The 14,505-nt window shown below is 40.9% G+C and overlaps 1 protein-coding gene across 6 annotated transcripts in view; it reads left to right on the top strand.

The window, feature by feature from the left end:
* The window catches only part of LOC117553319 (arf-GAP with coiled-coil, ANK repeat and PH domain-containing protein 3-like), a 59,904-nt gene that overhangs the window by 24,186 nt on the left and 21,213 nt on the right, over window positions 1-14,505 (top strand). For all 6 annotated transcript variants that reach the window (XM_034227199.1, XM_034227201.1, XM_034227200.1 and 3 more), the window contains exons 2-6: window positions 3,579-3,636; window positions 8,316-8,435; window positions 8,931-8,984; window positions 13,763-13,821; window positions 14,255-14,438. In XM_034227199.1, the coding sequence (XP_034083090.1) occupies window positions 3,579-3,636; window positions 8,316-8,435; window positions 8,931-8,984; window positions 13,763-13,821; window positions 14,255-14,438 (475 nt within the window). The remainder of the gene's footprint in view (window positions 1-3,578; window positions 3,637-8,315; window positions 8,436-8,930; window positions 8,985-13,762; window positions 13,822-14,254; window positions 14,439-14,505) is intronic.

Raw genomic sequence — 14,505 nt, 5'->3', positions numbered from 1 at the left:
TTGATAAATGTTCAAGGCCATCGATCGTTCACAAAGGTGCAAGAGACTTATTCATCTTATTTAGTACAAAATGAAGGTGCATTTTTGTGTGAATGGACCGTTCAAATCGAAATACCAATTTTGCAGATTTGTATTCAGTAGTTTTAGCTCTTGGCTTACCGTAACCAGACTCAATGTTTTGCCCTACCAAAAGAACACCCTTTATTTCTTAGGTTTCTGGGTTCATGATGTGTGTGTCGTGTGTCATATTCTGCATGTAGTTCATCTGTTTATTTCTGTTCAGGAATTAAATGAGAAACTGTTCGGGTTCAAATAAACTGTCTTCAGGAAATATTAATTAAGTTAATGCAAATCAGTCACATAAACAAATAGATACATGCATTTAAAGGTGGCTCAATACATTGTTGGGAGACTTGCACTGCAATTGAATGTCACAAATCAAAGTAATCACTGTACAGACATTGAGGGTCCTCGAATATAAAATAAGTACATTTACTTAGAACATTGTAGTGAAATCAGTAACACCGTTGTTGTCCCGCATGTATCCACCGGTGGGAAAATGTCTTCAGCGTGCCATCCTTACTGCTGCCCCTCTGGTCCTTGAAGTGATGCTGATGTGGATGTGATGCCATGTGACACATCGAGTCTGGAAGACATGGGGGGCTCAGATATATCTCTGGGCTGGAGACCATGCAGAGCTGTGTGTGTGTGTGTGTGTGTGTGTGTGTGTGTGTGTGTGTGTGTGTGTGTGTGTGTGTGTGTGTGTGTGTGTGTGTGTGTGTGTGTGTGTGTGTGTGTGTGTGTGTGTGTGGTGTGTGTGTGTGTGTGTGTGTGTGTGTGTGTGTGTGTGTGTGTGTGTGTGTGTGTGTGTGTGTGTGTGTGTGTGTGTGTGTGTGTGTGTGTGTGTACTATGCTCTCATGTGAAGAGATTCGAGGGGATAGCCACGCAAGCTTCATGCTAGAGTACACACACAGCTAGGGGGACAAGAATAGACTCTGTGGCTAGTGTGGATGGATGTTGGGGCTGATGGGAGTGCACTTGGAGCTCGTGCACGTGAGGTTCCCCTCCCCCGCCCTCTTTGATGATGTCAGACCTTATACAGTATGCCACCACTGGCAACAAGAGTATGAGCGCCCCCCCCCCCCCTCCCTCTTGACTGGGCTGCATCATCATCAGTGAAGCAGCTTTGGGGTGTTCCCCCAGAGTTAAAACACACACTAACCTCACACAGGACTGTAACTGAGATCACGTTTTTTTTAAACACAAATATACATCTCCTTCCTCTGCAGTAGTGTCTTCGTGCAGGCCGTTGTGGCTCACAGTAATACCCATAATCCTCCTTGGGAGTCAATCTTTCTCCATTTCACTTTAATCTCACAGCTCTCTTGTGCACTTAGTTATTGAAACACATTAGAAGCCGGGACACTAAACAATGTAAGGGTTATAGAAAGCAACAAATTAGGACAAACAAACATTGACAAGTTTACACACAATCTCAAACACACACATTTGCCTCTGTAGTTTCTTTTGTATTTAACCTTGCCAAGCTGACAACCTTCTTAGTGTATTGATTTTCAAAGCTCATAATTCCCAAAGCACTTTCATGTACATGCACAAACATGCATGTTGAAAAACACAACATGATTTAAACCTGCAACACAAAGCACAAGCCATCATAGTTTTGCAAAGCTTGCACTGAACTTGGAAATAAAAATGGGATCAATAGGGCTTAGGCTGCTTCTGAATGAAATATCGTGAGCGCATTCTTGTCATCAAATGCCGGTCAATGTTTATTGGCAGTGTGTGTTGCCCGAGACACGACACGCTTGTAATGAGCTTATTCTCTAGATTAGCTGTTTTGACATTGATTGTGTCGGGTTCACAGCGACTGAACGGAGAACACGATGCTGTTGTAAGTGAAGCTTGGGTGTGCAGTGTTGTATTTATAATTGATATACAGCTGAATAACCTTAAGCCAGTTTGATGGATTACACTGCAGGCCGCAACAACAACACTCAAGTGCAACAACAACTCAGCAGCTAAATGAAAGGTCTCTCAACTGTGATTTCCACCTGCCTTCTTCTCTTTGGAACAATATAAAGCAGACCACACACATGCCTGCCTGCTGTGTGTGTCTTGTCATGTTGTGGTACAGAAATGTGCAGTCTGTATAAACAGTTCTGGGTGAGAGGAGAAGAAGACACATGTCAAAGATTAGCACAGAATCTCCAAGCATTGTAGAAAAGCTCAGGAGCAGAAAGGAATTCTGGGAATGTTGTTCTCCAGAGCAGGTTCTAAAAGCTGCAGGATGACATCTCAGCTGTGTCCGTCCTCTCTTAAGCTAAAACAAATCAAGACTCTCGACCTTTATAAAATAAACGTAGCTATTGCTTAATTGTTTACATGCTTTTCCTCCACCTCTGCACACCTCCCTATGCTATGATCAGGATCAGCTGTCAGGGTGATTTGCGAGTGTTAAATAGTCAGAGGCGTGGGCGGGGTACCGACTTTAAGATGAGATCATAGTCACCCAGAGTTCTTTTGGGTTATTGTCGACATGTTCTAGCACATGCTGGGTGTGACGCTAAAACGTGACACATCTGTCTGAATAAGCACCTCCAGCTGATCCTGACAAGTGGAGACAAACAGAGAAATAAGCACTTTTATTTAATTCAAGAAGCTATTCTGTCATTTTCTTTTACATATTTAGGTTTGAGCCTAATGTGCTTTCTTGGTGTAGAGGTGCATGTGTCAGAGGAATCAGAAATACATTTTGACACAGTAAGACCCCATGTACCCTCTGTGGCCCACATATAAGGAGTTACCATAACAACTGACCCTGTAAATGTGTCTTCCTAATGGAAGAATACCCCAAGGGGAAAGATGGTTAAGGCTTCTTGCCGACCAAAACCACACACACACCCTGCCATCAAGTCCCATTATATTCATATTAAGTGTAACCATATAAAATAACACCAACATTCGGAGTAATTTATTGCATTGTTGCCATTGTTATTTATTTTTATTTGAAGCCGCTGGTAGCAGATAAGAAAACATTAGCTGTTGCTGCTGCCTCTTTTATCAGCTCACCTTGTAGATACTTAAGTAGCCGTCCATGTCTCTGCATGATGTCATTTATTGATTTTGCAGCTCAGCCGTGGCCACTAATCATCCGGAGTGATGCCTTTGTCGATCCAGACCTTAGGATTAATGCTTGAGTCTGTGAGACCGCGATGTGAGGTGACTGAATGCTGCTTAATATTCAGTGGGCGTTAAAATACAAAAACTGTAAATGCTCAGCTGCAATGGCATCGGTTTGAATTTACAGTAGTAAAGCATACAATATTATTTTGGACTGTCCCTTGTGTCCCTTGTCACAGACATGTTTACTGTCACATTGTGGTGTACCACTAATCCAAGAATCTCTCTCTAACAGATTCAGACTGTGATGGTTTAACTTTTAAGCTTGTCGTGTGGTTCCTCTTCTCAGAAACGGCAGTCTGTCTGCTTTGTGTGTAGTCTGGAATAACTGAAGAGCAGATCTGATTAACCGCGTGGCTTTTTGTTCTCTCTGCAGGGCGGGAATTGATGATGTGGAGACGGACGTGGTGGAGATTGAGGCGAAGCTCGACAAGGTACGAACCATGTTATGTCTGGATATTGTGGTGCTCATTAAACTGTCAAATTCAAGAAATATTATTAAGTTGTTCTACTGGTGTTATATTGTGTTTCTTCCACCATGTTTGTAGTGAAAATCACTCACAAGCAAAGCATAATGCGCATTGTTGGAAAATTGAAGGAGGGTTGTTTCTTGATTAAATTCACATTGTTTGGATGAAAAACGCCACCAGGGGCCTATACTACGAAGCTGGTTCAACCTAACCTGGATATGTTTGAGTTAGCCGGTTGGCCTAATCCAAAACATACGCGCTCTCGCTAAACTGTACTATGGTTATCAAGTGGATCGCTCAAGCCAGCCGTGTCCTATCTAGTTAGGTGCGCGTTCACATGAAAGGGGTGGTATTTGGAGCATTCGACCAATCACAAACATGGAGAAGCGTACTGACAGCGCAGCGTCATACTTCCTGAATGAAAAGTGAACTTTAATACTAGTCAAAAATGAAGAAGTTAAACTTTAAACATCCATGACTTAAACACTTTATCCAGGATAAAAGCCACATAGTCTGCACCTGCAAGGTGAATACAGCTGGCAAAAGAAAAAGTGTTTGAATGCGTACATTAACAGGTTTATGATATCACTGCCCCGTCTAAGACACGATTTGACTTTAATTACATTTGTCTCGAGTGTTTCGTCAACTTAATGTGTTGCTTAAAATAATACTTCTGCATACAGTAGGCCTATGTGACACTGTGAGTGTTGCACGGCCAGATAGGGCTCAGCTGACTCAGATAAGAAAATATATGATACATTATGAAGTGATATGCCGCGGACTGTAGGCCTACTTAATGTTACTCTGATCCGGTTACTTATGTTGTGGTAGATATGTGGTAAGTGTTCTTAACGCTAATGTTATAATAGTCAGATTGCTCTGAAGATGGAGGTGATATTCTATTAATGTTCACGTTCACACAGTCGGTGATTTTTGCCGGCCGTCTTTCCTGCGACGGCAGCTTTTCTGTATTTCCTTTCTCCTGTAATATGACTTGATCGCTTTAAACTCCGCACACTGAGCTCTGATTGGTCAGCAGGCAGTGCTTTCACTGAGTTGAGCTCTTAGCCTGCAACCTAACCTGGTCCCGACCAGGTTAGCCGCTAAGCATAAGTTACCATGGAGATCTAGCCCGCTAAAAACCAGCTTCGTAGGACCGGAAAGCCGGAGTTTTCCCTGAATTTAGCCGGCTAAGCGAAAATCCTGCTTCGTAGTATACCCCCCAGATGTCCTATGTTGACGTTGTCTCAGAGCAGTGTCAACAGTATTTTCCTCTGTGTGTCTGTTGCTCTTTCATTTTTATATCTGTCTGTCTTTCTGTCATTCTCTATTATCTAAATGTCAGGGCTATTTTAACCAGGAAACCCTGCAGTCTTGAGTTATTGAATTAATAGGTTCACTGATGGATATCACTCACACACACACACACACACACACACACACACACACACACACACACACACACACACACACACACACACACACACACACACACACACACACACACACACACACACACACACACACACACTGAGCAAACACTGATTAATGTCACAGAGGAAGGTTTTTATTCTGTAGTACGAGAGCATCACACAGAAGCCCTCTGTTATCTGAGCATGTGATGTCCTTGCTTGTTCTGCTTAACCAGAGGAAAGGCTTTGAGCACCGTATACAATAAAACAAATAATGCTATTTAATAATGCTTTTTCGGACCATGTGGAAACACTTAGAAACACTAAAACATTAAACACTTCTTAGAGGTTTTAGTTGCTCTGCATTGCATTGTAACGGCATACAAATCTCAAAACGCTATCTATACATGTCATAGTCATATCAAGTATAATTAGTTAATTGCAAACTAGACAAAGAGAATGATTGATAGTTGCATCATTGTTAAATACTATTAATTCAGTGGCTTCAATGTAAGAGCAGCCAGAATTGATGGCTAATTGTCTCTAGGGAGACTATAAGATGAGGTAATGCCTCTTTAGATAAACTAATAGACCCAGAGAGCATTTAGAGGATGAGATAGTGTTAAGTGGTGACCGCACCTTCTTTCCTCTTCTATCTCCCTTTGATTCAGTTTGTTTTGTTGTCTGCTTTTACTATTCTTGCGTACTCTTCTCATGTCCTGCGTCTTCACATTAATAACATATGCAAATCAAGGTCCCTTACTAGATTACAGTCCGCTTGTGTAGCCGGTACATAATAAAACCTGATTTATATCCTCCTAAATTGATGAAGGGGTTATTAAGTTGATTGTGAGATGTTTTTCTTTTTGTTGCAGCAGGTTTATATCAGGTTTATGAATAGGTCCACCTTGTAAAAACCCATCTTCTAAGTTACCGAACCAACAGGCGACTCTTTGACATCTCACACAAATGTCCATGCCCCCCCATGCCCCCACCCGTCATGCATACAAATCACACATCCAGAGATTATTCCTGCCCCCCACAGGTCAGGACCCTCCATTGAACTATGAGCCCTGTTTGAAGGCCAATGAAAGATGACCAGTGTTGAGGGGGAGTTTCAATCAGTATGATTTGTTCTGTTCAGCAGGGGTCCTCATTCTGTGCTATAAGGATGCTCTGAAGCTGCCTGAGGATGTTCTGGCAGCAATGAGGCTTTAAGAGTGACCATTTATGAGATTGATGATAGCTGAACCTGCCTGCAGTGATGTTGACCATTATGGCCGGTGTGAAGACATTCAAAGCTGCCCCTTGTGATGCTTTTGGTCCCTAAAGCTAGATTCCCAAATGCCTGCACAGCAATTTGAAAAAAGGCCCTTGTGTATTCTTGTGTATCGGCATGAAATATGTTGCAGAAAGGCTTTAAACTGAATGAATTGATCTTGTTAAAGGTCTTAAAATAAAGGAATAAGAGGCAGATTTCTTAACATGTCAATATTTAAACAATATACCTAGTACAAAACTCTCTTTGGAAATATGAAGTTTACCTTGATACAAATATGTTGACTCTTTAAAGCATAATGGAATTAAAGTATTTTTAGGGAAGCTAACTAGCAAAACGATCAATGCCAGGCATGGATAGACCATTTATAATTTGCCCGAAATTTAAAATACCCCACCTCATTGAGCAGAGGGGTCTCTGCATTATACTGTAACTATGTCAGTCCATTAACAGGGCGAGCTTTGGTCATGTGGTACCAGATGGGACACTTTGACTCCGAGTGGACCCCCGTGGTTCTTCCAGCCAATTTATCAGCAACCCCTGACACATGTACTGTGCCTCTAATGGCCGTGGTCAGACCCTGGGGGCTCTGTGCAGCACATGAGGAGATCAAACTCCCCCGTATCGGCCCGTTTGTTGACAGATATATTTTCAGACCAGCCCGGGAGCATCAGCAGGATTCATGCTGCCTTGTCTTTTGGATTCATAACAACGTCATTCATACACATGAATGTAAACATGTATACTGTGTAAGGCATATCAGATACATCTATACAATGTGCAGATAATTTCAGCAATGCTTACATTACAAGCATTCATTTTGAGTCATGCTCTCATACAGTAAACCGTGCAGTTATCACTCTTCACTCCCTGGTTTCTCATCTCTGGCCTGCCGGCTCCTCAGCAAACCACAGTCACATAGCGACAAGCTTGGGAACTCCTGCACCAAACGAGATAATTAAAGGTTTACTGCACTCTCTCTTCAGCACAACCCCTCACCAACACACACATGTTGTGATCCTGCAGTACACACAGCTGGGGCGGTGTGCTGGTAATGACAGCGTACCGCTCTGTAACTTATCATATATTCATGTGGTGTTTAGAGAGTATATAATATCGCTGTGAACTGTCTGCACCTAGTAATATATTATTATATATTAATATGTTAACAATTAGGTTTCTCAAACTCCTTCTGTACAGTGTTCTCAGTGTGAAATGTTCACACCAAAGCATTTTTAGCTCCTGTAGATGGAACTCGGAGAGTGCAGACATTCACCAAGGCTGTTTCCATTAGTGGAAAGTAATGTGTGTATCTGCCCCGTGATTCACTCCAACATTCAATGGGTTTTTCCTTGGCCGATTATGTACCAATCCATCAAGTTTCAGGAAAAGTGGGCCAGTAATTTTGTAATCCTTATAACAAACAATGAGACTGACCAAGAGACCAAGCCAAAAATATAGTGTCCCCCGTCATAATAATAAAAAAATGGTATTACTTAATAGTGATTTTTAGTCATGCTAAATTCTTTACAATACCAGTGTCAGTCTGTAGGCCATAATTTAGCAAACTATTGAGAGTTAACTACTGAGGGATATATGAGTAAGTAAAGGAGAAAGTCAATGTAAACACATCTTGAGTCTTGAGGAAGGTTTAAAGTCTTGAAGGCCATGTGCACATTATCATCTTATCCATTTTCTTTTTTTCTTTTTAAATGTTCATTTCTATCACATTGCTTAAAAAAATCCCAAATTATCATTTGGATTCCAGACAGGCCAGCTTAAAAAATGCCTGCATTGGCCTTGATTCAGACAAACAAGTCTTTTGATTTACGCCATCACTGTAACTAGTATTATCCTAGCATTGCACGGTGTTAAACATGTGACTCTCTAAATAGACAGTGTTTTTGATGTATATCTAAAGTGAGAATTCTTGTGTTTCTCTCCCACACAAGCTGGTGAAGCTGTGCAGTGGGATGATCGAGGCTGGCAGGGCCTACGTCAGCGCCAACAAGCTCTTTGTTAACGGCATCAAGGACCTGTCCCAGCAGTGCAAGAAAGAGGAGACGATATCGGTGAGTGGAGGTCGCGCAGTCTTTTAAAACTGACCTAAAATCTGTACATGCCCTAAGGCACATTTGAGGGTCTAAATAAATGACCACTCATCTATCTCTTCAAGGACATTCCTGTGATTCCCCACATAAAGAATACCAGCAGACCAGTATAAACAGTTGTGTCCAGACACAGTCATCCAGCTGTTTTAAACATGACAGATGTGACCACATGCACACAGAAGATGTTTATGCTGACCGTTTACATGGCTGGAAGCAGAGACATCTGAAACCTGCTTTATGACTTTCTTCTAGGAAAACATTTTGTCCAGATTTCCTGTCAGTACGGGTGTTGCCTGGTAGCTTTGAGGTCAAGCAGGAGAGACATAACCGTCTCCCAGACTATAACTATTCAATGTTAGGCTAAGGTCTTGATTCAATTTGATTTATCATGTGAAAAATAAGTATTGTTCGTATAGAAAGTGTGGTTACAATAACTGTGTGTCATCAACATTACAGGAATGCCTTGAAAAGTGTGGAGAGAGCCTCCAGGAGATTGTCAACTACCACATGGTAAGACACACACTCATACACAAACACACTGGTTTATGCCAAAGGGAAGAATTCAAGTGAAGTGTTGTTCTGACACACCCATGTCTTCTTGGCATGTTACCTTCTTTCAGACATCCAGTCCCCCCTGGGTCCAGCGTTGCAACACTCACACACACACACACACACACACACACACACACACACACACACACACACACACACACACACACACACACACACACACACACACACACACACACACACACACACACACACACACACACACACACACACATTCACACACACATACCATGTATACATCACTTCAGGGGACATTGCATTGACTTACATGCATTTCCTGGAGACTTATCCTAACCTTAACCATAACCAACACATACCTAACCCTAACCCTTACCCTTAACCTTACCCTTACCCTAACCCTAAAATGAATGATTCTCCTCATGGGGACCTCCAATTTGTCCCCATAAGGGAGGCGAGTCCCCACACGTGACTTTGTAAACAGATTTAGGTCCCCACAAGTATAGTAATGCTATACCACACACACACACACTCACACACCAGATAATTGAACTGTGACCTCACTCTGTGACGGTGAATCTGTCCACACAGGCCACTCCACATTTGTGAGTCTGATTCAAACCACATGGTCCGACAAAAGCGTATAGGAACTATAATGCACAAATATTCAGACACATATTGAACAACAGACACTCATACGCATTCACGCTTTGTTCATATGACTCTCTCCTCATGACTAAGTATGATTAAAAAAATCTCCTTTCTGGAAATGTGTTTTTTTTTTGTATTGGGAAGCCTAAAGGCAATTTTACAGTTAAAGAAAAAGAAAATAATTGTAAATCATTCACAGTTACATATGTATTTTTTTCCAATCTGTTTTATATTAATAAACAGTAATGTGAGGTATTTGCCGTTCCATATGTCTGCATGATAAAATGAGTGTGATCAATATCAGTAAAAAGAAAGTTGAAATCAGGAATTGTAACAATGAAACTGAGAACATGAGGGAGAAAAAGGAGCTGTATAAAATAGAAAGAAAAGACTGTGGGAAGGAAAGGAAAGGAATGAAGAGAAGTTTTAAGACCCAACAATCAACAGTGACTACAAATCCAAGTTTTCCCTTTTTAGATACATTTTTTCATGATTTCAACAATGTGAGTAAAATGGCATAATTTTGATATAAAAAATGTTGTTGTCCAAAGTTCTGATGAAGTTTCCAATTCAAAGCTTATATGAAGACTTAAAACATAAAGAGCTTCATCTTATATATTGGACGTCAATACTCAAACGTGTATGTTTTCAAACAGACACAATATCATATTAACGCTGCTACCAGATTTGCTGGTTGGTATCCTTTTCATTTTTTAAATAAAATATATATGGCTTTGTTCCATCTGTCTGTCTGACTGTAACTTGACTACAGGCTGTTGTTATGTGAATTTAAAATCCCTTATATCCTCCACATAGTTTGGCTCAACTCACTTCAGGTACCAGGTCCTTTTCTAGGCTGGATTCTAAGCTGATCGGCATAGCAACGCCATGTGAAACTGTCATCATAACATCCAAACTCACACACCCAGGAACGTCTGTACACCATCAAATGCTACGTATAGGCGCCCATTTAATTGTTTTGCCCAGTGAACAAAAAACTGTGGTTACTATACTGTAGCTGGTTCTTGGCTTTAATAAATCAGGTTTCTTCCGAATGTCCCATGTGTCTCTCTGGCCAATCAATAGTCTGCAGTATTTTAAATCTACCTCCTACTAGATCAGCTTACTGAGAACCTTGACCGAGCTGGTACCAACAAATAAATAAAGCCCTGCCGTACCATGCAAACGGGAACAACAGACCCTTATCAGCAACTCTTATCTTCCCCTTTTCACCCCTATTGTGCTTTGACCTTCTCAGAGGCTCTACTCTTCCCCATTTAGCTTTTTTTCACTGCACTGCTTCTGCTACATTATCTAAATGCACCCATTTGCTTTAATACAATCTAATTTAAAATAGGTATTTTTGTGGTAGGGTTTGATTAAACAAATGTGCAGAACCTTGCAATTCAGCACACATTTAACACATTTCTGCTCTATTTATCCAGTTGAATAAATAGTGCAGAAAATCACAATCATTGAATACATAGGAAAAATCCTCCCATATTTATCTCTAAATTGTCTTTTTTCACATATTTTACATTCATGCCCCCGCCTCCTTAACTCTGTTTCAATCCACCAAGGTCAAGCCTGTTTAACCCCTACAACCAAAACACTTCCCAGGAACTGCAGCTCATGCTTTTAAGGCTACTTGCTGTGTTGTTGTTTTCTTTGTCTCCACCTGTTTCTCCTCTCTGCCTCAGCACAACCTCTCCCTTCATCTACTCCCACCATTACATTACATTGCATTTAGCTGACGCTTTTGTCCAAAGCGACTTACAATAAGTACATTCGACCAGGAAGACACAACCTTGAAGAAAACAGAATCATATAAGTACATCAGGTTTCATAGAGCCAAACATTTCAAGTGCTACTCAACTGGCTTTAGGTAAGCCAGTCCTTTATTAGTATAAAAGTGCTTCGTTAATAGTTCTAACGCTCAAAGTGGAGTCGAAAGAGATGAGTTTTCAGTTTGCGCCGGAAGATGTGCAAGCTATCTGCCAATGTCAATGGGGAGCTCATTCCACCATTTTGGAGCCAGGACCACTCACTTACACATCACCAGAGATGTCCCACTGCTCCCCATTAACACCAGTGAATTACACAAATAGCTTGTCTGGCAGACAGTATAAATGAAGGGATGGAGAGAGGCGAGGAAAAGACAGTGAAAGGAAATCTGTCTTTATTTGACTACCTACTGTGGCCTATTTCTGCTTTTCAAGATTCAAGATTCAATCGTTTTATTGTCATATGCACATCAATTACAGTGTAGAAATGGCAATGAAATTCTTCTGACCCGAGCTTCTCCAACAATGCAACATATATAATAAAATACAAATACAAAAATAGTGCAAGAAGTCTATATACATGTAAATAGAATATGATATGTACAAGAACAGAATTTGAAATTAAATAATCTACATTAAGACACAATTAAGTACGAGGCACAAAAGAAGCGGTTGCTACAGGGAAATTAATCTACCTATACATCACTTCATATACAAATGTGTGTACTTTCAAACATATAAAATTCCTACCCTTAATCTTAACAGATGGAGAATGAAATCAGTGGATTTAAACAGATTTGAGTGTGCTCTATTGACACTGCATCAAGATGCTGGTTTGTGTCTCTACTGTTTTGGGCAACAAAGAGACATTAGAAGGGACTTCTACAGTAGCAGACATTAAGCTTAGAAGCTGGGATCCTTTGGGGACAAGAGTGCTGGGGAATGAGTGTAGACATGTTGTAGGATGGGTCATACCCAGGGCAGCATAATCCAGAGCAGGTTTGGGTGGAACATTTGGATTAGATGTAGATACACGTGTGTCCTAGATCAAACTGATGGAGCTGATTTAGATTATTTTTCAAGGTTTTCATTATTTCCTTGGGAACTGGCAGAAAGATAGTTCCACCCTGGAAAGTACCAAACCTTCACTTTGCACTGCACACATTTCATTTCAAATTCATGGCATGCTGTTTGACATAACAAGTTAAGCTGCAAATATAAATCATATAATAACTGTTGCCACCTTGCATTGATAATATATTGAACAGCAAAGAGTAGATTTGTAGAAAAGGATCTGCAGGTGCAAACAAATGTATAGATGACATTTAAAGAGAAGCAGCAATGATTGAAATGTATGAGTGCAGTGAACAAGACATTGCTAAATCTAAAGCACACAACCAGAAAACCAGGCTCTTCAGGAAAATCATATGGATGGAGGCATGAACACACACACACACACATACACACACACCCACCCACACACACACACACACACACACACACACACACACACACACACACACACACACACACACACACACACACACACACACACACACACACACACACACACACACACACACACTCATTCACTCACTCACACTCAGCACTTTAGGATGTGAGTGTTCCATAGACACATACACAAACAATGTATTCAACAATCACTGTTGGCAGCCTGTGGATTAAACTTTCTATAGAAACCTTAGTTAATAAACATACACATTGAGGATTACAGGGCTTAGTCTGTGTATATTTTTGCATGATGGGCGCAAGGCATTCTCATTGTCCTTGCACATGAACGCAAATCAGCAAGACATACTCTTGATAAAGATGGATGGTCAGCCCTTCTCTGTTTTCGTGGCATTATATTTGGATGTTGCCCAGCGATATAGAAATGGCAAATATAGAAATGCACATCCAGATAAAAATAATATTGCTTATCATGCACAAGAAATAGCAGAGGGGGACAAAGTAAGTGGAGGAGAGCTGAAGGACAGGAGTGTGAGATGAGAGAAAATGGAAGAAAGGGCAATCCAATAGTTAACAGTAAGAGTAATCTAGGACCCTAAAGGTTAAGAGATGTGTTGAGGCAGCAGCTGAGTGAGTGCACCTGTGTTCATCCTCATCTCTTCCCTCCCTGCCTGTGGCACAATCTGCCACAACTATAATCTTGAAGGGTTCATATTGCCATCTTGTGGCGAGGCATGACAACTACAGCATTGCAAACGTCATCCTGTCATAATTTTTTAATCGATGTGCACTGTGGCATATATTATTTAAAGAAAAGCTCATGTTTGACACCTGCGTTGATTTCTCTATGAACAGATACTGTTTGACCAGGCTCAGAGGTCGATCAAGCAGCAGCTGCACACCTTTATTAAAGAGTGAGTATCTCATCAGAAGTGAAAGATTTGTCCTGCTGTTATAAAGTAATATCTAATGTTTTTACATAATAAGTCAAAACTGGTGTTGTGATGGAAATGGGCATCTTATTGCAGATATTGACTGTTTTGAATCCCAAAAGTGCCCAGTAATAACTCAAATTAATAATTGCAAACCTAAAGACCTACATTTTCTTGTGTTTTTGTCCAAGGCATGATTCATTTTGTCCCACTTTGTTATTACATTTTCAACACACACATTTCGTTTTTTTCAGTTTAAGTATTAAAGCAAGCATAATAAACACTTTGAGAGAATCCTGTTCATACTTTAGAATGGAAAAGATAAAACTTACAAAACAAGAATGAAAAAACTCACACGCTGGGGACATGAAGATAAATTGTATTATTTGTCTCTATTTCACTGCGTCTCCTTCAGGGATGTGCGTAAATTCAAGGACACCAAGAAGCAATTTGACCGGGTGCGTGAGGACATGGAGATGGCCCAGGTGAAGAACGCCCAGGCACCCAGGAACAAAGTGCACGAGGCTGAAGAGGCCGCACAGGCCCTGGTCCTCAGCCGCAAAGCCTTCAGGCACCTGGCACTGGACTATGTACTACAGGTGAAACACACAGACACACACAGACACACACACACCGGAAATAACCTCCAGATTATATTACCTGTGA

Source organism: Gymnodraco acuticeps, unplaced genomic scaffold (genome assembly GCF_902827175.1).
Source record: "Gymnodraco acuticeps unplaced genomic scaffold, fGymAcu1.1, whole genome shotgun sequence".
Classification (NCBI taxonomy): domain Eukaryota; kingdom Metazoa; phylum Chordata; class Actinopteri; order Perciformes; family Bathydraconidae; genus Gymnodraco; species Gymnodraco acuticeps.
The sequence above is the reverse complement of the archived record's forward strand: the minus strand, read 5'-3'. Positions and strand labels throughout refer to the sequence as shown.